The sequence below is a fragment of the Bubalus bubalis genome, chromosome 3 (assembly GCF_019923935.1).
Source record: "Bubalus bubalis isolate 160015118507 breed Murrah chromosome 3, NDDB_SH_1, whole genome shotgun sequence".
Taxonomy (NCBI): Eukaryota; Metazoa; Chordata; class Mammalia; order Artiodactyla; family Bovidae; genus Bubalus; species Bubalus bubalis.
Genome location: NC_059159.1, coordinates 87,399,798 through 87,425,463, shown reverse-complemented (window position 1 = coordinate 87,425,463; position 25,666 = coordinate 87,399,798). Strand labels below are relative to the sequence as shown.

At 41.7% G+C, this 25,666-nt stretch overlaps 1 protein-coding gene across 4 annotated transcripts in view; it reads right to left on the bottom strand.

Annotated features, from left to right (window-relative positions):
- SLC24A2 (solute carrier family 24 member 2) overlaps window positions 1–25,666 on the bottom strand; it is a 288,084-nt gene that overhangs the window by 81,415 nt on the left and 181,003 nt on the right. For 3 of the 4 annotated variants that reach the window (XM_025281467.3, XM_025281470.3, XM_025281468.3), the window contains exons 3-4: window positions 13,560–13,598; window positions 11,303–11,411 (exon numbers count right to left, since the gene is read on the bottom strand). In XM_025281467.3, coding sequence (XP_025137252.3) covers window positions 11,303–11,411; window positions 13,560–13,598 — 148 coding nt within the window. The remainder of the gene's footprint in view (window positions 1–11,302; window positions 11,412–13,559; window positions 13,599–25,666) is intronic. The other variant, XM_025281469.3, reaches the window with a different exon arrangement.

Here is a 25,666-nt window from a genome sequence, read left to right as displayed (position 1 = left end):
AGGATAACTTCTGCTCAACTAAAAGCCAGATTGCCAATAAGACCAGTTTCCATCTTATAGACAGGTATGGCAGGATCTAAAAACTGGTACATGATGAAGAGACTTCTTTTTAAGTGAAAAAGGAGATAAGATAATTCAATGACTTACTACTGAACCTTTGAAGACTGCCTGAAAAATGACAGCTGCAAGAAACAAAAAAGAACTGAAAGCAATTTGGCAGCTACTGATGTACCAGGCACTGTTCTGTGTGCTCTGTAAACAGCTCTCCATTGGATATACTCAACAGCCTTAAGAGACAGATGCTCTTTACTATTTATAGGAAGCTGAGTTACAGAGATGTTAAATAACTCACCCAAGGTCAGACAACTAGTAAGTGGCAGAACTGGGGTTCAAACCAAGGTGGCTGACTCCATAGTGTGTCTGCTGAACAACTGTACTATATTCCCTCTCCCAAGAGCCTAGTGGGAAGATGCCTCCATGAACACACTCAGCAGGGGAGACAGCCCGTCTACATGGGCATATTGTAAGATGCTACCTTTAAGTTCCATGGATCAGCTCCTCACATTCTAATTCTCCCTAGCACAAAGAAGATGGGGAACAGTCCTGAGGTCAAGAAAAGAATTTGTAACCTTTTCTAGATGGCTCAGTGGTAAAGAATCTGCCTACCAATGCAGGAGATGCAGGTTATTCCTCGGTCGGGAAGATCCCTAGAGGAGGAAATGGCAACCCACTCCAGTATTCTTGCCTGGAAAATCCCATGGACAGAGGAGCCTGATGGGCTATAGTCAAGGGGGGGAGGTCACAAAAGGGTCACAGCTTAGTGACTGAACCACAACAACTAGTTAGGAAACTCTGTGTGACCTATTGTACCATGAATGGGAACAGGATGAATGGGAACAGGATGCATGGAAAGGAAAATAAAACAATTGGGTAAAGCTTTTTTCAGAAATGCCAGAGGAGACTTTTTATCATGAAGAGTTTTCTGGAATTAGATGGACTCACCACGATTTTTAATTCCTGCCAATGATGGTGGTTCTGGCCTGAAGTCCTTAGACTTGAAGCAAAGCTACCTTTGCTATTGGCCATATGGGATTAAGTGCTGCCAGTCTGGGAAGTCAAAGAGAGAAATTACCAGCACGCAAGTAGCTACAGAGACTGTGGCAACTGCATTGCTAAAACTCAGATACAACAACGACATTTATGCTGGTTTTCAGGAAGTTAACTAGACTGGGGCAAGCACTGGCTTCTGTTCCCCTAGAGACTTAGCTAAAGTGGGGGCTTGTAAAGGGAAATGTTCTCACATGGGGTGACCACTCACATCAGCCTGCAACAGGAATGTGTTTTATGAATGAATAATACATGAATCCATACACACAAACAGGAAACAAATTTGTAGACACTCAAGTTTATATAAACCACAATGCTGATCACTCATTATGTGAGGGTGTGTGTGTGCTCCTGCACACATGTGTACCATATAGTCTCACTGAGCCCCAACACAACCTATAAAGGACAGTTTGACGTGGGTCACGAGATTCTTTTTAATGGCTGAGGTGAAGAGGCCAGATTTGGTGGCTCTGCTATCGTGAGATTAGGAGATAAATGGACCCTGACAGCAGCTTGAGGATTTGTTTTTACAGTATGACAACACCCAGAGGTGAGTGCACAGCATGGTGCAAATCCAAGACCAAGAGACCCACCAGCAAGAAACCTGACTACCGTCAGGGGGAAGTGTCTCTGAACCGAATGCAAATGGTCCAACCGGCACTCCACAATGCGAGGCCCAGCTATCGATAGAACAAAGCAGAGACGTCTTTAGCGTTTCATTTGAGAGAAAACTCCTTTGAATGATGTTTCTACATCAACATGCTTTTGGAACGGGCCATCACAGACAAAATTAAAGGGCTTTTCCACCGTCACTGATTGCCCCAACCTTTGGGGGCATGCATCATCGCCGTGGCTATCTTGGGAAACTCTGGGTTCCCCCTTTGAAGGAGTTCTAACTGCATCTCTAGAGCACGTGATAAGTTCAAGAGAATAAAGATGAAACTATAACAATGGATGCCTCATTGCTTTTTGCTTTCTGTGCGCAGTGTTTACTTTCAAATGGCATCAAGTCAATAATTTGGTCACAGGCCTTTGTGGACTTGACTTCAAGGCAAACCTGAGACAGAGAGAGAGAGCGAGCCAGAGAGAGAGAGAGAGAGAGAGAGCCTATTTCTACCCTCAAAATCATTCATTTCAGGGGACCATTCACTTTCTCTTCATGCCCCAAATGAAATGTATTTGTAATGTGTACAACACAAAGAGAGATTCAATTTCGACCATCTTTGATGTTCAAATCTGAGAGTAATGCTCTACTATTCCCCAAAGAGAGGAGCTATTTAACTTGTCCCTGCATTTGCGCTATGAGAGGCATTAATAGCCTGCCTTCCTCTATCCAGGCATTTAAACGACTGTCATCTTATTAAAAACAAAGCCAGCAGATTGCATTTTATTCTTTCCCAGTGAAGATTTTCACTCCTGTTGCCTGTCCACTCACCAGCTGAGGCAGCATGCAAGCATCTTTCTCGCTAATTTAAACTGATCCACGATTTGTGACTGAAAGAAAGGTTACAATACTGCCTTTCAGGGATAACATCTCCACATTTTGAATCAAATAGGCATGAAAATGACTTTCTTCTAGGATCAAATGACAATTTTTGAAAGTGCATATTGAAGCCGTTTTTAAAAACAGAACTGGGGAAGTAAGTTCTGCTGTTGGATGAGAGAAAAAGAAAACGCAGCAAGCAAGTAAAAGTTTAATCTTCGTGTCAGCTTCAAGTTAACACTAAACATCAATGTTTAAGCACTGAAGTGATTTTGCAAAATAGACAGATGTCTGGCTGTATGTATGGGAGATGGACACATGGCTACAGATGAGAGTCTTGTGTGAGTGCAAAGTGTTCAAGCTCTGAAGGCAGACTTAGGAGCTGGGTGACCATGAGCAAGTCATGTCACCTCTCTGAACCTCAGTTTCCTCAGAGGTAAAGCAGAATACTTCCCATAGCCACTGATTGGAGAATGACAGGAGGTGACTGTCAGGTGTGTGGCACTGAGTAATAAGCACTTCAAAAGTTCCAATCTCTTGTTTTTTCTCTTCAACATCATCTTAGGCCTTTAGTTTCTGGCACTGAAATGACACACAGTTATGGTAGATGCATACACAGACACACACACTCAGACACTCACACATACACACACACACATACACGTAGACACAGATACATATATACACATATACACAGACAACCAAACAGAGCCACACTGATTGGCAGACACACAAACACACACTGCAAGTGCCCTTGGACAGGAAAGCCCGCTGGAGCATTCAAGCAGGCAAACAGTCACACGCCCGCTCATCTCAAAGAAGCCCTGGCTCGGTTAGGCCAGCCATGCATAGCTTGGGTTTCTCCAGCCACTTCCATTGCCCTCGATTCCTCACCACCTTGTCTGCCCGCCCAGGTTCCTCACTGCCTTTGAGAACTGCTCTTGAAGGTCACTTTCTCTGAAGGACCCTTTCCTGATGGCCCTGCCCTCAGGTTCACACCTAGGATGACGTTCCTGAAGACCTGGCAAGCGCAGCTCGCACTGTCTGTGCACCAGCTGGGCTTCCCTGTTGGGTTTATTAATCCGCACTTGTCAGGATGTGATGTCGATTCTGTGAACGTGTACGCTTTCACCACCTCGGGAATGAGGACCTTGCTCCATCACAGGGCTGATTCTAGCGCTTCAGGAAGCCTGCTCCCAACCCCCAGTGCTTCAGCCAGAGCTGGCAGACCCCACAGGGCAGGTGCTCACAGCTGCTTCCTGCTCCCTGAGGGCCACCTCTGGGGAGATCCTGGTTGCTTCTGGTCCAGCCTCCTCCCCTTCCTCCCAAATCCTTCAACCAGAGCACCTAAAAGCTGTTGCTCCGTGATACATCTTGGTCTCTGCTGGGTGTGTTTTCCCTTTTTGTTCTTTGTGAAAAGTGCCTTTGCTCTTTCTGCTTATTCTATATAAATTTCAAAGTCAAGTTCTGAAGTTCCATAAACATATTTTTGGGATTTCAATTAGAATTGAGTTGCATTTAGACTTCCATTTGAGGAGAACTGATATCTTTATAATATATCAACATTTATTTAGATCGTCTTCCATGTTCTTCAGAAATGACTACTGTTTTTGCACTAAAGTTCTTAAACGTTTTCTTTGGGTTAATCCCTGGCACTTTTTGGTTTTGTCGCATTTTGTTGAGTGGGTCTTTTTATTTTATGTTTGACATTGATGGTTTATAGGAAAGCAATTGCGTTGGTCACACTGATAAAAGGATCTGATATGAGTAAACTCTTAATAGTTTTAACTATTAAAAATATTTATTCTTCCCTGTGGGAATCCCTTTGAGCAAACGGTTATGCTGTTACTGAGAAACAAGTTTGAAAACCTATAATCTAGGGTACAGGGAAGACGGGGAAACAATAACTAGTGGCTACTCATTTGCGAGGCTTTATGATCAAGAAGTCCTGGGACTCACGTCACCCTGCATTGCCCAGTCAGACTGATAAATGCCATCAGGATGTCACAGGATCTTAGTGGGAGGAAAATGAGGGACCAAAACGGTCCCTTCAGAAAGGCAGGGGAAAGGCTTTCAGGACACCCTTCCAGTCAATTTAAATGAAAGCAACATAAATGTGTTGGCTGGGAAGTGACAGCAGAGACCAGCCGTGTGACGTGAAGTGAATTTACCGTGGGGGAAGCTTGTCTGTCTTTTAATAGCAAAGAAAGCAGGTATCATACTGTGAGTATGGTGTCATTTTCAGATATCTCATTGCAGGATTCTGAAGATTTTTGTCATGAAAATGGTCTCAAGAGAAACACACATCAGGCCTGGGGACCTGCTGTTCTAAACTGTCTCGTGCCCTGAGGTTAAATAATCCTTCAATTCAATTACAAGCCCCCTAGGCTAACACAGTATTATCCCTGCTCTTGTGTTTCTAAGGCATCAAGTGCATTATTCGTTAAACTTTGCTATTGATAATAAAATTGCTGTTATGATGAAAAAATGTAAATCAAAATTTGAAATTCCACAAGGAAGGAGACATGACTGCTTCTCACTACTGCAGAGACAACCACTAACTGAATAGGACTTCGTGGGTCACATCCAAAGAGTCTCTTGACAGAGCATGGATTAAGATAATCTACATGGCTAGTCATATGTTTTTCAGCATAAACATTATATAAGCAAGCACTCATTCAATCCACTCAACAAACAGGGATTGGGATCCATGTACTCTGGGCCCTGGAGATAGAGGAGTGCCTGCCCTGTCCAAGATGTAAGGGTAGAGACGGGAGTTCAGTTCGGTTCAGTTCAGTTGCTCAGTCGTGTCCAACAGGATACAAACAACAAATAAATATATTCATGGTGTTTATGGACAAATATATTGCAGGCAAGGAAGGTCCAGAACTCTGCTTTATTATCATGGTTTTGATTTTGCTGTTTTTCAAAGACAGCAACTGAGTCAGATCTTGCTCATCAGGTAACATGTAGGAAGGGAAAGCAGGATGGAGAAAGATGAGAACATGTGCAAAGGCCCAGGAGGGTGCTGGGAGTTTCTGAGGAGCTGCTTGTCAATCAGAGGAGTGCAGCAAAGGGAATGCCACATGAGAGGAAGGAGAGAAGGGCAGAGAAAGAGGAGAGGACTGGAGGGGGAAAAAAAGAGAGTAGGGAAGGAGGGAGGAAAGAAGAGAGGCAGGTCACAGGGGGCCTTAGGGCCACCACAAAAACTAGGGCTTTTCCTGCTGGTGAGATGGTTTTGAACTGAGGTAGGGCATGATTTCGCCTATGTCTTGGGGTAACCAGGCTCCTTAGACGGCAAGTATTGGGATATGCTTTTGCTGGGGGAGGATTCAGGGCCACCTTATAAAATTTGGACTCAGGGGCCACCAGAGAATGTTTTAAAAGGGAGGAAGAAGGGAAACATTGTATCTCTTTATAAATCAGGAACTTGAAAAGACAGGATGAAGGTTACTAAGGATGAGGAGAAAGGGAACCCTTTGACTTTCACTGGGGTTGGCCGTGGAGTTTCATGTTTGAGGGGGCAGAGAGCCCAATTCTGGTTCCTTTGTAGGTCAGGGTGGTCACATAGCCCTGTCCCAGCCCATGTGATGTAAGTGGAAGTCTACTTCTGGGAACACTAAGGTTTTTCTGATTTTAAAAAAGACAGCTGTACTGTCTTCTCACCCAAAGCAGGTTGCCTATGGCTTTGTCCCCTCCACACTGGGTAGTTTGCCCAGAAAATGCCACTGAACCATGGATGGATGAACCACTCAGTGATGTGTGTCCCTGAAACAGACTGGGTTAGATGAAAGGTGGTTCAAATTCTCTGGTATCTTCCCATACAGAGGTGGAGTCTCCTCCTCCGTGTCTTGAGTCTGATCTGGCCTTTGGGATGGCGTGACTAGTGTTAGACTATAGTAGAAGTGACATTCTGGGACTTCCCAAGCTAGGTCATGGGAAGCCCTGCCCCTATTGCCTGGGCCTCTTGGATGGTTTGCTCATGTAGCTTTCAGCCACTGTATGGGAAGACCAAGCATGTGGAAAAGCCCTGTGACAACATGGAGAGTCAGGGGTCCAGCTGAACCCAGCCTCCCAGCTGTGCCTTCAAAGGTGGCAGACACAGCAGACATGTGAGCAAGGCACTTTTGGATCCTTTAACTTGCCCATCTCCTAGCTGAATAACATCAAATGACCTCCACATGGAACAGAAGAATCACCTTGCTGATCCCTGAATCACCCAAATTCCTGACCCATGAAATTATGAGCAGGAATGATATGGGGGTGGTTTTAAGTCACTAAGTCTTGGGTGCTTTGTTACGTACCAATGGATAAGAAACAAACACTGCCGGATCTTGTGACTCAGGCTCAGAGGCTGAACCAACCACCAATTAAAGCTTTTAGCAAGGGCTCTATCACTGGATTGACACCTGAATGGCACAGATGAGAAATGTCTTTTCACAGGTCATCTGTCCTGGATGATGTCAAAAACATCTCTTATGAAATAGGACTGTCTGCCATGCTGTGCCAATGCACGACTCAGCGAGGCAGATGCCAGGAACATCAATCAGTGCAACAGAGAAGCCGCTGCAGTGTTCATGCCATCAACCTGGTGACGTAACCAGCATGCTCTATATTGTTAAGAGGTAACAGTTTGGCATGAGGGTGTGTGAGTTCAAGTGATTAGATGCAAACAAAAAGAGAGATGACTATTTCTGAGAGCTTGGAATGTTCTTGGAATGGGAAATGATTGTGAATTTTTTGGGGGAAAAATACTGGAGCAATCTGCTTTCTTGGCAATGTGCTGTGGAGCAATTTGAAAGCACTGAAGTACTTTCCATATTTTCTAATCACTCAAATCCAGAACTGATTATGGCTCTCTGCATTCTCCCAGATTCATGCCATTGGAGCACTCCACGTCTTTCAGGGAGAGGCTTCACCTTGAAAGGAGGTGCCTGGATTTAGACCGCACATCTTGCTACAGCAGGAACAAACACTTTAATTGCTTTACAGCCCGACAAGGGCCAGGTGATTCAGAAAATTACGGATGGCCTGCCCCTGAGATAACCCAGATTCACCCTCTCTTATCTCACTGAAACGAAGCATAACCTTCCCACCTGTTTTTGATAGAAAAACAAAAACAAGCCCTAACAGAAACTGAACTCCCTCAGACAAAAACCACATAAATTTAGATTGTTGAGACTTATGGGCAAGGTCACACACACACAACACACCCCACACACAGTTGTATATATACAGATCATCTCTGGAATGAACCCCAAGAAATTGGTAGCAGTCATTTCCTCTGAAAGAACTGGGGGACTGGAGAAAACTGGGAGTTTGTTGGAGGAGGAAGACTTATTTTTTTCATCATAGCCTTCCCCACCCCCCTCCACAAATTTTATGTATTTATTTTTGGCTGTGCTGGGTCTTCGTTGCTGTGTGGGCTTTTCTCTAGTTGTGGCGAGCGGGGGCTGCTCTGTAGTTACAGCGAGCAGGCTTCCCGTTGTGGTGGCTTCTCTCGTTGTGGCGCACGGGCTCCGGGGCACAGGCTCAGGAGTTGTAGTGCATGGGCTTAGTTGCCCCATGGCATGTGGGATCTTTCTGAACCAGGGATTGAACCTGTGTCTTCTGCATTAGCAGGTGAATTCTTTACTACTGAGCCACCAGGCAAGTCTCACCATGGCCTTTTGAATTTTTTTAATTAAAACATTCATATGCTGTATTATTTTTCAATGTAATGAAACAGTAATTCCAAACCTGTATGGTACTTACAATCTGCTAGGCAATGTGTTAAATGCTTAATGAATATTCACCTCCTTTAGTCCTTATAACAACCTTATGATGTAGACATTATTATATACCATCCTGATTTTTACAGATGAGGAAATTGAGGTGCAGAGAGGTTAAGTAACTTATCCAAGGTCACACAGCTAGTAAATGCAGAACTAGAATTTGGATCCAGAGAGTCTGGCTCTGGAGTCTGTCCTCAATTACTATATAACATGCCTTGTCAGAAATAAGTATACTCAGTTGCTTGCTCATAATCGAGTTGGGGCAGGTAAGATAGTTCATTTCTTCTCTCACCTGCTCTTCTGGGTAATGGTGGGGAAGATGGTAGCTCAAAACAACCAAGATTCAACCTTAAACCCATGGGGCTTTAGAAAGCTTTGTAACTGTGTGACTATCAGGGCATGACTATGGCCAGGTGGCTTAATCGTTCTAAGCATTAGCAGCTACTATGTACCAGGTAGCTTGTTAGACCTTGAGGACAACTGGTAAATAAATAGAATCCCTGTTCTCTAGAAATTTACTGTGTCCTGGGGGAGACAGGTAGTAAACAAATAATCCTACAACTTGTAAAGTGGGCAATAAAGAAAAACTAAAGGATGCACCGAGAGATGACAACTGGTGCCCTCATTTATGCTGAATGGTCAGGAGGTGTCATTTACACAAACTGCTGAGGATTGGGCAAAAATAAAGCAGGGGAAAGTGGAAGAAAATGGGAGAAGGAAAAGTATTTTGGGTGGAGGGAACAGTCTAAGCAAAGACTCTGAGGCAGGAAAGAAGTATCTATTTTAGGACAGAAGGCATCTGTCTAGCTAACACAAAGTAAGCCAAAGTGAGTTTGGAGAATGAGACAGATGGTGTAGACCATGGCAATTATTTCACCATTTTCGTATAAGCCATGGGAAGCCACTGCAGGTTAGTAGGAGTGACATGATTTGATTCACTTTTTAAGAAGGTTACTTGGGCTGCTAGGTGGAAAATATGCAAAGAAAGAGGCAATGGAGGGGGTGGAAGATCAGCTGCTGCTGCTGCTGCTGCTGCTGCTAAGTCGCTTCAGTCGTGTCCGACTCTGTGCAACCCCATAGACGGCAGCCCACCAGGCTCCCCCGTCCCTGGGATTCTCCAGGCAAGAACACTGGAGTGGGTTGCCATTTCCTTCTCCAATGCATGAAAGTGAAAAGTGAAAGTGAAGTCGCTCAGTCGTGTCCGACCCTCAGCGATCCCATGGACTGCAGCCCTCTAGGCTCCTCCATCCGTGGGATTTTCGAGGCAAGAGTACTGGAGTGGGGTGCCATTGCCTTCTCCGGAAGATCAGCTAGGAAGCCGTAAAGATGGCTTGGAATGAAGAGCTCACAGAGAGAGAAGGAGATACACTTGAGATCTATTTTGGTGGTACTCTACTTTATGAAATTAAAATATTAATGTTAGCTGTGAAGTTATTAGAAAGCATAGATTCACAGGTGTGAAAATACTTTGCCAATTATAAAATTACTAGACTGAGGTAACTATTATTGGAGATGAAGGAATGAGATGTGAGAGAGGCTCTAAGTTACCCAAAGTCACACAGCTTCTTCGTGGCCGGGAGGAGGTTGCCCTGGGATCCCCTCACTCACTGAGATCATTTCTCTGGGGGTGACCCTGAGCAGTGGAGGGGAAAGAAGGCTAGTGACCAGGGCTAATTTCCTTGTCACAGGGACCTCTGGTAAAGAGAGTAATGATATTTCAGATGTTCCTGGCAAACGACTGCCCCTGAGTAAACAGAACCCAGGATCGATGAAGGAAGGCCCTTTGGAAAACATCACATCAGCTATGCAGCTCTCTGGGCCAGAAGGTGGAAATGTGTTATAACTGCAGTGCTCCACAGTGAGAGTGAGCCTGTGATACTCACTTATTATTCTGGGTGCAGGTTCAGTGAGGGGAAACAGGACCTAGGGAGCCTCTCTCAACATCCCAGGTTTTCTTGACTTCATCTAGACCCTTGAAATTACTTAGCTAAGCTTTACATTGGTAAAGAGCTCTGATTTGTGTGATATGATTTATTAATCTCATCCCATGTGTTCATTCACTGGCAGAGACCTGTTTCCATGTCATTCGCCCCTGTGTAACATCAGGCTCAATTGTAAGGTCCAGGGATGAAGGTAGAACAGACGACTTAGCAATATACGAGCCCTTTGCTAGTGGCCTAACTCCTATATTTATCTGATGCATCAGATACCTACTTCTGTGAAAAAATAATTTGTTTTTAGCATACTTATGCAATTAAAAAAGCACAATGTATCTGGCTTCCTTGTGAGTATAACTGGAAGAACACAATACTAGACTGTTGGTGATGGTTTATATGATGACCCTACGAGGTGAACCAGGGTGGTTCTTCAACCTGATCCTAAGCAGTTATCTTAGAGAGTGCTCTTTAGGTGTTTAGAAGCTTACCCCCTCATCTTCCAATTGCCAAAGACTAGGTACAACATTAATGTTCTGCAGTGAACATCATTCCCCAAACTAATCCCAGCCTTGCTAAGTCATGGAGTTCTTGTCTCTCTCTCTTTTTTAAAGATATACAATTTATCAATTTATCCTGATATACAACTTCATTTTGAAACTGAGGAGGATGATGAAAGAGAACTGTCATGCTAGCTGGAAGGGAGAGAAAAAGCTCTTTTGTCTGCTCTGCCTGGTAACAAACTGTATTTATGCTGGAGGCATCAAAAGACAGAATCAGCAAACGGACCTCCGCTCCTGTTCCTGGTACAAGAACCTCTGATGGTGAACTGGGCGGGGGTAGAAAAAGCGCACCGAAGGGCTGGGACTGCCTCTGGCAGAGATGACACACGAGGACATTAGCGGGTTTGTGATGGAAGCACAAACGTGTTTTATGAAGACAGGCCTTTTCCCAGCCTTTGCCTCCGCCCCAAACAAGTCCCCAAACCAAAGCCTGATGCTTACCTTCAGCGAGTGGGTCAAGGGTGTGTATCATGAGCTGGAAGATGCTGTTCCTCATGAGACTGTTGTGGAGGGAGGCGGAACTTCCGCCCCGCTGCAGACGCGGCTTCACCTGAGCAGAGAAACCAGACAAAGATGCTGTGAGTGCTCAGAAATGCAAGGCAAGCGCCTCACCTCGTCTGTCATAGCATCACACACAATTGAACCAAAGATGTTTGACGTACATTCCTTCAAAGTCTCCGGAAGGAATGGCGTTCTCACATCCTTTCCAACTAAAGGGATTAACTGCTATCGTTTCTTGAGAACTTAGTATATGCTCAATGTACTATATCCTTCACCTCCATTAGTTGATCTCATTCTCAAACTTAACTCTATGAACTAGGCATTCTTACTGTTTCCTTTATACAGATGAAGAAATTTAGTCTTAGAGAAGCAAAATGAGGTGTTTGGGTCATAAAGACAAAAAATGGAGGCTACAAGAATGGGTTGCAGGTCTGTTTCACTTAACATCTGTTCTCTGAAACAGTGGGTAGTCTCTAAAATGTTTGGATTGCATACCCTATCAGTAAAACTTTTGAGTGTGTATATGTGTATCTATCTATATGAATATGTACTCTATCCAGACACATACTAAAACAAGTGCATATATACCATAAAACATTTACAAGAGTAGAAATTATGAAGACTAGTACAGAAAGTTAACAACAGAGGTGCTAATATTTCCCCCTTGCTCCACAAAGGAACATCAGGCACACATATCAGGGTACCTCATTCCATGCGAGAACCATGGCTCTCATCCATGAAGCCCTACAGTCTGTGTTAAGTGAGATCTGAAGAGAGAGATCCTCCTATTATGTCTCCACAGAGAACCTCCCTGACTCCAAAGGGGCCTTTAGTTTATGGGGTTTTGCAGAATGTTTCATCACACTACACATCTACAAGGAGGTTTCCTGAGAAAAGTCCCACAAGAGACATTTGGAAAGTGCTACATCCTAGGCTAACTCACCTTTAGAGTAAGATACATTAAGTCTAACACTAAAGAAGTATGATTAACTTGGCTAACTTGGACAGTGTTTCCGAGCATTGCTCATTCATCCCTTATTTTGTAGAACGCTTATTAACAATGATCCACGTGTTTGGAGGCAAACATGAAACCCACAGTAAACCTGAAGTATTGGTAAAATGTGATTATAAGATACATGGAGAAACCTCAATTTTTAAGGTGATTTTATTATACCTGATATTCTATTAGAAATAATATTTCCAATTCTACAGGGTTTGGGGAAAAATCTGAGGGGATGACTGGTATCTCAGAACCAGACCATGGTTCACAAAGGAAGAGCCTGGGTCTGTACCCCTCGCCCAGTACTGGATCTGGTATATTCTATGGACTCCCAATGCATGTCAGAAGTCTCTACTCTGAGCATCACAGGAGGAAGAATGTGGTCATATCTATCTTCATTACTAGTCCTCTCAGACTCAAAAATCTGGAACTTAAAAAAAAATGTGCTGTGTTATTTGATTCAGAAGATAAAGGCTTAGAAAATGTTAGGGGCAAGGTTAACAGATTTGAATAGAGTTGAAATGTAATCACTGATGACTGAGCATAAAAACTCTGAAGGTCACTTCCCTGCCGAGCTTCACAATACAAAATGTGATGTGTTAATTGGATAGGGACTGGAAAATGTGTTTGCTGTTGATAATATGTCATAATCACTGTTACTATGTTTCCTTATTTGGGGAAACCAAAGGAACTTGTCTATGGAAATGTTCCTTATCCTATGATTATATCTATGGAACTTAAAGCATTCTTCCGGACATTGTGTATATATTGAATGTATAGACTTCATGCAGCATTTCTTTTGATGGAACCAAAAGAAATTTTCAACCAAAAAAACCAGGTGCATGCAGATACATAAAGAAATAGATACCAAGCATTAGATCCCTCACTGTCCCCAAATAGCGGCTCAACATCCCTTGGAATGGAATTTGAAAATACCTCACTCTTTCAACTTTTTCATGCCAAGTGAAAGAGGGAACTCAAATTCTTTTGAAACCTAGTCCTAGAAATCATTTGTCACTGAATGTAAGAATTCAGTGGACACTAATACCAGAACATTCATACACCCGCAGACTAAACACTTTAAGGATTCCAAGGGAGAGGATGACTTGTTGAGCACAAGAGCCCCTCTTCCGCCCACCCCTCCCCACCCTGTCCACAGGCACAGGAACAGGTACAGACAAGGCCACTGCTTCCTACCGGTAGAGTCTGTTCATCCTTGTCCCTGGCTGTAGAGGACTGCACAAGAGGAAAAGGCAGAAACAAAAGACAAAGAAATAAATAAACAACAAGTCACATATAGGTTTTACACTTAAACACAAGCATCAGTATAGGGAAAGATTTGGTTCTTTCTGCTCCTGGGAAAGACTATGCTGACACAGGGAATTAAGAGTGTATGCTACGTGCTAAGTGGCTTTAGTCATGTCCAATTCTTTGCGACCCTATGGACTCTTCTGTTCATAGGGATTCTGCAACCTCTGTCAGAGGGTCCTCTGTCCTCTGGTCCTCTGTGCCAGGCTCCTCTGTCCATGGGATTCTCCTGGCAAGAATACTGGAGTGGGCTGCCATGCCCTTCTCTAGGGGATCTTCCTGACCCAGGGATCAAACCCACATCTCTTACATCTCCAGCACAGGTAGGTGGGTTCTTTATCACTGGTACCATGTGGTTATTTAGGTATATGGTACTTTCACTTGAAAGATCAAAGTTGAATGGCCAACCTAAATGCCCAGTGACAGAAGGAAGTTAAATTAGTTGTGATCTGGCCATCCAGCGGAATGTCATGTGGTCATTACAATGAATGAGTTAAGTGCACATCTGTTGACATGGAAGAATATCTAAGATATATCATTCCGTGAAAAAATTAAAACCCTTATTTACTATCTCATTTTACAAAAGAAAATAAATTAATAATACTTTAGCACATATAAAGAAAAAAGTTCTGCAAGAATCATTAGTGGTTATTCTTATTAGTGGTTAGTATCAAGGGCTGAGATTACACGGATGTGTCCTATTTCATGTCCTTCAGACGGAGTCAACATTCACCACCCCGAGTGTGGTACATCAAATAAAGCCTGAAGACATGAGGCCAGTGAAGACTAAGATCATCACACGTGGAATCCAGATGACCCACCTTCTTTCCTGCCCCACCCCTTCAAGTTTTTCATTCTAAAAAAGGAAATATCTGTTGCTTTGAGAAAAGTTGACTAAAACACAAGGGCCCAGGAGGGCCAGCCATCCATTGCATGCTCAGTCACTCAGTTGTGTCCAACTCTTTTGCGACCCCACAGACTGTAGCCCACTGGGCTCTTCTCTCCATAGGATTCTCCTGGCAAGAATACTGGAGTGGGTTGCCATTTCCTTCTCCAGGGGATCTTCCCAACCTAGAGATCGAACCTGTGTCTCCTGCATTGGCAGATAGATTCTTTACCACTGAGCCACCTGGGAAGCCTGGTTGGGGAGAATATAACTCAGACAAGGGCACTCTGGCACTCTTCTCCCAGGTCCCAACTGGAAGGCTTACCTTCCTATATGAAATGAAAACTCCTTTTTCAACAGAACCAGGCACAGTCCTACAATCTTTCCAAGAGCATGCAGGTACCCTGGGAACTTCCTCATGATCAGACCACTGTCTCTGTCACTTCCCCTCGACTATGGGTTCAAAGAGCAAGAAGAAACTGGAATCTTTCCCCCATCTTGCCTCTAGTCCTCCCATTAATGTCTTTGCTGACCTGTCTTCAGGACTAATCACACACAGCAAGAAGAGAAGATGCTGGTAGAACTACTTTAATAGCTTCATGGGCCCTGGGTTCTCTTTTTTTAGCCCTACCAAACATGTCACAGAAAGAACATTCAGATGCCCCCACACTCCACCTAAAATATACATTTTTTTTGGTGTAAAAAAAAAATGGGAAGGATAATTATAATTTTGCATTTCAAATTACTGGCTATGGGCAATTCATTGAATTTATGATAGGCATGCTGGAAATCTTGGAAAGTGACAAAACTGAACCTGTGATTTGGTTTCACATGTAAGTTTTAAGAAGACTAACAAAATACTTAATAAAGTTGATATTACACATTTTGTTGACATTCAATTAAATATTTAATAATCTCATAGATAATTTTTGGATTTTAGAGTCGATATCAACATATGTTTTTTTTCTTCTGGTTCCAGACAGTTGTGCAGACCCTTGAAGAACCTGTAAGTTTCAGGCACAGACAGAAGTGGTTAGGTTGGAGGTAATTTCTGAGTACGCATCCCTAGTGGCTCAGTGGTAAAGAACCTGTCTGCCAATGCAGGAGACACAGATTAGATCCCTGGGTTGGGAAGATTCCTCTGGAGAAGGAAATGGCAACCCACTCCAGTATTCTCTGTCCAGGAAATCCTGTGGACAGAGAAGCCTGGCGGGCTACAGTCCACGGGGTCACAAAAGAGTCACAACTGAGTGAGTAAACAACAATTTCTGAGTATACCTTATAGGCATGACTAAATTTGCCATAAGCTCCTAATACCAGGCTCTGTCTTGGTGACTTCTATAGAAACACTAATAAGAAAATATCCCTGATTCCCTAGTCCCAGGAACATGCCTGGGGAAGTGGAGTGGACATGAAACTGTCCTTTGATTTCTGTTTCTGCTCTGAAAGGCACCGCATGATCCCATTTCTCTCTGGTAGTCCTTTCATTTTCTCGTCTCCCACATCAGAGAGCTCAACAAATGGCCCCATATTCTACAGAACAATCCCCCAGGGAAATTATCCAGGGCAGCCGGCTCAGCCTTTGGACACACATGGAGATTAACTGTCAGAGCACGCCTTTTCAGTTAGCAAATTTACACCTTGTGGTTAAATGGGAGACAAATAATTATGAGCTGAGATTTGATACCCAGCGATACTACAGAACATGAAGGAACGGGATAGAACTGAGGAAAGAAATGGGTGGTCTTTATAAGAACAAAAATATCACCAGCAGAGAGAATAGATTCAAAAGACATATTTAAAAAAATATTTGAAGAAGGAAAAAAAAATCCAAACCTGTTTTTTGGTCTGAAAGGAAGAAAAAAAATACCTATTCCAATGACTTGCTTCTTCTCTCACAAGCAAGGAGGCTCATAAGACACAATAGATGGAAAGAAAGTGCTTTGTACATAGATTCTTTCAAGATAAAACAGTGCAGGGAAAGTTCTAAATCCTCTGCAAAATTTCCCACTACCTGATGTCAGCACAAGTTGACATCATTAGTTTACTTTCAAGTGTAATTTGCAGACATGAATATACATCAGGTTGCAACATGTACATTTATATACAGACACATGGCAACTGAGGTCATTCAACAGCCTCCACTTTCCTTTTATGTAGCTTTGTTGTAAAAAAAGATGAGAAATGTGACATATGACGGTCATTGTTCATTTTCAGGGCTTCACCCACCTCTGCTCATAATTCCCAATGCTCACCTGACTTAGCCTCCATCTAATCATTCCTTGAAGCAGCCTCACAGTCCTGGAAATGTGCCTCTGATTATGTTAGAAATTCAATTTTAAAGGGATTTTAATTACACTGGAGGTAACTAGTAAAGGACCAGAGAAACGATCCAAATGTATACATCCTGTAGTGTTTCCAAGCACTGGATTATTTAGCTAGTATCCAGGTTTTGGGTTGGGCTCAAAGTTGTGATTTTCTTTTCAGGGCTATTGAACATCTGGTTTATTCAAACTCACTGGATGTCACAGAAAAGACAACTTCTTCAAAAGAGGACCTATGTGATTTTAAGGATTAATTTTAGCATTCTGTTTTATAAATTTCCTTAATTTTAAACACACTTAAATATCATACATTTGGGCTACACTGATTTGAAAGCCCAATTCCTGGTGGTCTGTTCAAAGACTGTTGCCAGTTATAGGAAAGACTTGTTAAGCCAAATCCATAGTATTCCACAACAATTCTTGAGGAATACATCTTTTACTTAATAAAGTATCCTGTAATTCAATCCTTTATTTAATTTAAACTGACCCCTTTTCCCTAATTACTGCAAGTAAGTGAACAACTGAGATGATGCCATTACTATCTGTTCTTCCTGCTGGAAACCCAATTCTATGTGGCAATTTTGCTACCAGTTCAAAATGCGTTTTGAAAGTGCCATTCCTCCACCCCTGATAATAAAACACATAGCTCATTTACAAAGCATTTTTAACTCTATAAATCATTCACAAATCCTTAAATCACCTTTCTTCCTTTGACCTTGACAGCCACTGGTTAAAAATGATTCCCCTGGGACTTTCCTAGCGAGTCAGTGGTTATGATTCCACACTTCCACTGCAGTGGGCGAGGGTTGGGGAACTAAGATAATACGGCCAAAAAAAAGATACCCTTAATTCAAAGTAAAGGTTTTTTTTTTTTTTTATTTTTATTTATTGAAGGATAATTGCTGTACAGAATTTTGTTTTCTGTCAACCCTCAACATGAATCAGCCATAGGTATACATATATCCCCTCCCTCTTGAACCTCCCTCCCATCTCCCTCCCCATCCCAGCCCTCTAGATTGATCAGAGCCCCTGTTTGAGTTTCCTGAGCCATTCAGAAAATTCCTGTTGGCTATATATTTTACATATGGTAATGTAAGTTTCCATGTTACTCTCTCCATACATCTCACCCTCTCCTCTCCTCTCCCCATGTCCATAAGTCTATTCTCTATGTCCGTTCCGCCACTGCTGCCTTGTAAATAAATTCTTCAGTACCATTTTTCTAGATTCCATATATGTGCATTAGAATATGATATTTATCTTTCTCCTTCTGACTCACTTCACTGTGTATAATAGGTTCTAGGTTCATCCACCTCATCAGAACTGACTCAAATGCATTCCTTTTTATGGATTGAATAATATTTCATTGTGTATGAACCACAAGTTCATTTTTAAAAATTTTTTATTCTTTTTTTATTTTTTAAATTAATTTATTTTAATTGGAGGCTAATTAATTTACAATATTGTAGTGGTTTTTGCCATACATTGACATGAATCAGCCATGAGTGTACATGTGTCCCCCATCCTGAACCCCCCTTCCACCTCCCTCCCCATCCCATCCCTCAGGGTCATCCCAGGGCACCGGCCCTGAGTGTCCTGTCTCATGCATCAAACCTGGACTGGTGATCTGTTTCACATATGGTAACATACATGTTTCAATACTGTTCTCTCAAATCATCCCACCCTCACCTTCTCTCACAGAGTCCAAAAGCCTGTTCTTTATATCTGTGTCTCTTTTGCTGTCTTGCGTATCATGTCTCATGCATCAAACCTGGACTGGTGATCTGTTTTTGATGTCTCATACATCAAACCTGGACTGGTGATCTGTTTCACATATGGTAACATACATGTTTCAATGCTGTTCTCTCAAATCATCCCACCCTCGCCTTCTTCCACAGAGTCCAAAAGCCTTTTCTTTATATCTGTGTCTCTTTTGCTGTCTTGCGTATAAGGTCATCGTTACCATCTTTTTAAATTCCATATATATGCGTTAGTATACTGTATTGGTGTTTTTCTTTCTGACTTACTTCACTCTGTATAATAGGCTCCAGTTTCATCCACCTCATTAGAACTGATTCAAATGGATTCTTTTTAATAGCTGAGTAATATTCCATTGTGCGTATGTACCAAAGCTTTCTTATCCATTCATCTGCTGATGGACATCTATGTTGCTTCCATGTCCTGGTTATTATAAACAGTGCTGCGATGAAAATTGGGGTACACGTGTGTCTTTCAATTCTGGTTTCCTTGATGTGTATGTCCAGCAGTGGGATTGCTGGGTCGTATGGCAGTTCTATTTCCAGTTTTTTAAGGAATCTTCACACTGTTTACCATAGTGGCTGTACTAGTTTGCATTCCCACCAACAGTGTAAGAGGGTTCCCTTTTCTCCACACCCTCTCCAGCATTTATTGTTTGTAGACTTTTTGATAGCAGCCATTCTGACCGGCATGAGATGGCACCTTATTGTGGTTTTGATTTGCATTTCTCTGATAATGAGTGATGTTGAGCATCTTTTCAAGTGTTTGTTAGCTATCTAGGTTGCTTCCATGTTCTAGCTATTGTAAATAGTGCTGCAATGAACAATGGGATATATGTGTCTTTTTCAATTTTGGTTTCCTCAGGGTATATGCCTAGTGGGATTGCTGGGTCATATGGTGGTTTTATTCCTAGTTTTTTAAGGAATCTCCATACCTTCTTCCATAGTAGCTGTATCAATTTACATTCCCACCAGCAGTGCAAGAGTGTTCCCTTTTCTCCACACCCTTTCCAGCATTTATTGTTTGTAGACTTTTTGATGATGGCCATTCTGACTGGTGTGAAGTGATATCTCATCGTGGTTTTGATTTGCACTTCTCTAATAATGAGCGAAGTTGAGCATCTTTTCACGTGTTTGTTAGCCATCTGTACGTCTTCTTCAGAGAAATGTCTGTTTAGGTCTTTTCCCCACTTTTTGATTGGGTTGTTTGTTCTTCTGGCATTGAGTTGTATGAGCTGCTTGTATATTTTGGAAATTAATCCTTTGTCAGTTATTTCATTTGCTATTACTTTCTCCTATTCTGAGGGTTGTCTTTTCACCTTGCTTATAGTTTCCTTTGATGTGCAAAAGCTCTTAAGTTTAATCAGGTCCCACTTGTTTACTTTTGTCTTTATTTCCATTACTCTAGGAGGTGGGTCATAGAGGATCTTGCTTTGATTTATGTCATTGAGTGTTCTGCCTATGTTTTCCTCTAAGACTTTTATAGTTTCTGATATTATATTTAGGTCTTTAATCCATTTTGGGTTTATCTTTGTGCATGGTGTTAGGAAGTGTTCTAACGTCATTCTTTTACATGTAGCTGTCCAGTTTCCCAGCACCATTTATCGAAGAGGCTGTCTTTGCCCCATTGTATATTCTTGCCTCCTTTGTCAAAAATAAGGTACCCATAGGTGCATGGGTTTATTTCTGGGCTTTCTATCTTGGTCCCTTGGTCTGTATTTCTGTTTTTGTGTGAAGTGCAGTTTTGATGTGACTTTGTAGAGAGCCTTGCCCCACACACAGACCCCCATTACCACTTCACACACATAAACATCAGGTAAATACTCCAGAGTTTAGCTATATCATGAATACACAGCCCCTGTTTTACTCTGACTAGTAATCACCCACCTGAAAATTACATAATCAGATGGGTTACTGGGAAGATTTCATGTGCCAAAAGACAAGTGTGTAAAATAAAGGATGGATGACCTGGCATAAGCTTGGGGCTGGTGCACTGGGATGACCCAGAGGGATGGTATGGGGAGGGAGGTGGGAGGGGGGTTCAGGATGGGGAACACATGTACACACGTGGCAGATGCATGTTGATGTATGGCAAAACCAATAATACAATATTGTAAAGTAAAAAAAATAATAATAATAAAAAAGAAAAAAAAACAGATATGAAAGACAAGCAAATTTTCACAACAATCAAGTAACAACCATAAACTTCCACCACCATAATCTTTCACAAAGTTCTGTGAAATGTACCTAAATTCAGTGTGCCAAGGACTCAGCGGCACTATAAAGTCCTGAAGAAAAGACCTAAAAGTATAATTATTTTGTCATAAGTGTGATTCAAAACATATTAGAAATATTAATTCATTATTTAATCGACATTAATGTCAATTTAGAAAACTTGGGTGAGGGATGACTGATTTTCATTTAAAAAATTAACAAGAAAGTGTGAAATGATATCTCCTTGTTCTTTCAGTATATTTACATGCAATAAGCAAAAACATTTAAAATCTCTCTGATTAAAAATGAATAATCCTCAAAGCCTATGAGAAGACTAAGTAAACTATGTAAAAGCTTCAAATCAGAAATCTAAAAGGAAAGAAATACAACCATTTCTTAATCAGATGCAAAATCATGTCCCTTTGCCTCCCTTTATTGTGCCCCTAACATACTCCCTAAAATATTAAGGGGAACGAGATTAAATAAATTCCTAAAGAAAGGACTGGTGCTCAGTATGCTAAGTTGTGCCTGACTCTTTGTGACCCCATGGACTGTAGCCCACCAGGTTCTTCTGTCCATGGGATTTTCCAAGTAAGAATACTGGAGTAGGTTGCCATTTCCTCCTCCAGGGGATCTTCCTGACCCAGGGATTGAACCTGCATCTCTTGCATGGGCAGGCAGATTCTTCATCACTGAGCCAACTGGGAAGCGCTAAAGAAAGGACTACTAAGAGATTTAAATTCAAATTATGTTCACCACTGGTTGCTGGGTAATTATGCCACTGTCACTGTCCTTTAGGAAAGAAAGACTCTCAAAGATTAGTGAAGTGCTGAAGGCGGCCGCCCAGACAGCAATAATATCCACTTGCAAGAATTCCCACTCTGGTTTTAAAGAAACACATTAGGATGGGGTGGGATGGAGAGAAAGGATTAAAATTAAGTAAAAAGCACAGTAGTGAAAACTCACACTTTGCAAACAAAGTGTTTTGATGATTTATCCAAATAATTCCCATGATCTTGAAATATTTGGAATAGTGGAAAGAAATTTCAGAAGAATAGATAGCCTTCAAAAAAAGGAAATGGAATAAAATTGCTTAGAGACAAAGAACAACATTTTGCCTTTTAAATAGTTGTACAAGAGAAGAAATAATGTAGGATGAGAAGTGGTGTCGTGTAGTTATTAAGAATGTAGAATTCAGGTCCAGACTCCGTGGATTCATTTCCCTATTTTTGTCACTTATTAGTCGTGTGACTTTGGAGAAGTTACTTAATCTCTTTATGCTTTAGCTTCCTCATCTGTCAAATGGGGAAAATGATAGTAACTGCCTCAGAGGGTTGTTGGGAGGGGTCGATGAGTTTATATACAAAATTCGCTTAGATGATGTTTGGTACATGGTAAACACTATGTATTAACTATCATCAGTACTATTAATAACAGGAGCTACAAGAAATTATAATGACAAACTCTATGACAAAAGTAGGTTCAAGGTTGTGAATGGGATTAGAGAACAGGGTGGTTTCTATGTGAAGTAGGAAAATTCCACTGGTCAGCATGGTGCAAGATGATTTGTTTAGGATGCCAGAGTACAGTTAATTGTGCATGTCTGAGGTTGGCAGCCAAGGGAAGAGGAGATGACACAACAGATTATATTTCCTTGGCTTGGCTTCAGGTTCCATCCCTGTCCCATGAATCAGCATTGTCTGAAGGATATAGGACTGGCAAGGCAAGGCTTGCATTTCACATCTCGTATACCTTAGCGGGCCTGATTTTGATCAAGACGTTCTGGGGACTAAAAGATTCAGAGAAGGTAGGACCCCAAAATTTATAGATGTTATATTTTATATGTTAATTATATCTCAATAAAGCTGGAGAAAGCAAAATAAAAACAGAAAAGGAGTTTAAATGCTTCTCCATAAATTGGTAAGTTGTACTGGGTGTGTACCACAGCCAACTCCCCCAGCCAGTCTCTCCAAATAGTGGAAACTGTAAGATCACTGAAAGCAGTATTCACCTGCCTCCTATGGTTCTTGACGTGGCTACTAAAGTGCAACCAGGTGGCAGGAGAGAGTGAGGCCACTCAGGAGGAGTGGGGACTGCGGGGTCCTTCGTCAGGAACCAAAGCTCCTCTGATGCTTGCTCCACAGCCTAAACTAATAGTAATGATGGTTATTTAAATCTACTCCTTATAGTCCTTATTGAATCCTTCTTATTAAATAGGCACATAGAAGACATTAACCCCTCATTTTATAAACGGAAAGAGAGAAGGACCCAGTGCCCCAGGTTTGTTCCTGTACTTGGGATACCGAGCACCTTTGTTAATTCACTTAATTTAGGAATTAACAACCCAACAACTACTACCATCTCTCACCTCCCCCTGAAAAATCCAGATGTTACCAATATAATACTTTGCTGTATTGCTTGAGCAGTTCTCACAATTACTAATGAACCATTTTGATATGCCAATCAAACACAATCTGTTGGTGTTCTGACATTAGTCACACAAATTTCCTTTGACTGGTAAAGAACTCCAATGTGCTCATATATTAAGTCCAGATCGCCTGACTTCTAAGGAAAGAGGGTTTAAGATGATGTGAACTTAAAAGCTCAACAAATGTTGGTGCTGGATTACCACAGAATAATCTGCGGTAAATGAAGCAAATTCAAGTAATAATGGACAATATTTATTGAAAGCTCAACATGTGCCAAGGGCTTCATATATAGTATCTCATTGAATCCTCACAATAGCAGGTATTATCACACTCCTGCCCCCTGTAATTCATAAGGATCCTGAGGCTGAAGGAGGTTAGACAATTTGTCCACAGCCATGTAGCCAGTAAGAGGCAGAGCTGGGATATGAACTCAGACACCTGGGCTGCAGAGTCTCTCGAAGTGCTGGGGAAACAAGAAAGTGGAATTTTCCCTGCAGTGGCCTGTGGGAAGGAGGCTGGAAACTGCAAATACGGTAAAAATAGCTTATGTATATTAAGAACTATTTATGAGCTCTGACTTCCAATGGAAGCCAGAAAATCGTTGCCAAGTGATTGTTGTGGATGCAGAAATGACAGATTTTATTTGTGTTCATTTGGTACAAAAAGTTGGTACCTGGGAATAGAAAAAGTAGAGAGGTTATTTTCTGGTCTTCTGTCTCTTCCAGCATTATTATTTAGACTTGTCTACAATTGTCATAAATTTTCCTCTGAATATCTCTTGAAGGTCATGGAGGCATGTTTATGACCTTCACAACAGCATAGGTTCAAGTAACACTTCAAACTAGTTTATCCATATATCACATTGACTTGTATTAAGGAGTTTGTAGCTTAGTAGCAGGTGCAAAGAGTGGGGTCCTCTCTTAGGTAGTCCATTTCTCACCGTGGCCATGTGATACTAGTCTATACTCAAGTTTTTTTGGAAGCATGGTGTGCCCAGTCTTCAATTTATTTCTGACATTTGACAGACTGGTGCTGTTTCTTTGTTTCAAGGAAAAAACAACTCAAAAATGAAATAATCACATTCCCAGTGTCTGAAGCAATCAATGGAAGACACTGAATAGCAAGTTTTGAATAAAGAAAAGTTATTTGGCCCATCACTTAATATTTATTGGATAATGCTTTTTGGACACTTACTACAGGCCAGGCATTCTTCTAGGGATACACATGTGAACAAAACTGACAAAAATCTCTGTCTTCAGGCAGTTACATTCCCGAATATGTTATTATCATAAAATTAGACAGAAAGAATACATAGTAGTTAGATCACTTAAAATTGGTATAATTAAACATATACTGGGAATTCCCTGGCAGTTCAGTGGTTAGGACTCTGAACTCTCTGTCCTTTTATTGCTGCAGGCCTGGGTTTGATCTCTGGTTGGGGAACTAAGATCCCACAAGTGCTGTGGTCAAAAAAAAAATATATATATATTCTTAAGTGTATTAACTGTGGCCTGACCATCACTTCTGTATTCATACTTTTTTTAGTTTACTAGTCCTGGATTTAGCATGCATTTTTGTTTGGAGAGAGGTTAGCAAACACTATAAAGAATACAAAAGACATGACTGTGTCTATAAAATTATAAACAATATATAGCAAAGGGCACTAGATAAAGTACATCTTGAAAAGAATAACATTGAAGATGTGATTTAATTTTTGATGATACTATTGGCAACAAAGTTCCTTGCCAATGTTTTTTAAAAACTTTCACAGACTTTAGATTAAAGAAAAAAATAAACTGAACTTCAAAGAGAACAAAAAACTATAATTTGAATGTACTGTAGCTTTGTGATTTGGAAATATGTACCTTTTCACTTTTATGGTCTCTTAGTACACTGCTACCTCGTTAATGCAATACATTGATTCTCTACCACAGTTTTTAAAAAAGGATTTATGTGTTTATTTATGGCTGTGCTGGGGTTTCATTGCTGCTCTTGGATTTTGTCTACTTGCAGTGAGCGGCGGCCACTCTTTGCTGTGGAGAACTGGCCTCTCATTGCGGTGGCTTCTCTTGTTGCAGAGCATGGGCTCTAGGTGCTCAGGCTGCAGTAGTTGTGGCCGTGGGCTCAGCTGTGGTGGCTCGTGGGCTCTAGAGCTCTGGCTCAGTAGTTGTGGCACATGGGCTTAGTTACTCTGTGGTGTGTGTCTTACATGTTACACATCTCTGCATTTTGTATTTTGTCTGCCTGTGTGCCAGTGCCCTGCAGGTGCTCAGCAAACACCCATCTCTTGATGGACAGCTAGGAAGTTGTGGGATAGAGTTTTGAAAGGAAGGAGGATGCTCAGATAGGCAGCAAAATCACTCTGATACAGGAAAGAGTTGAGGGGCCT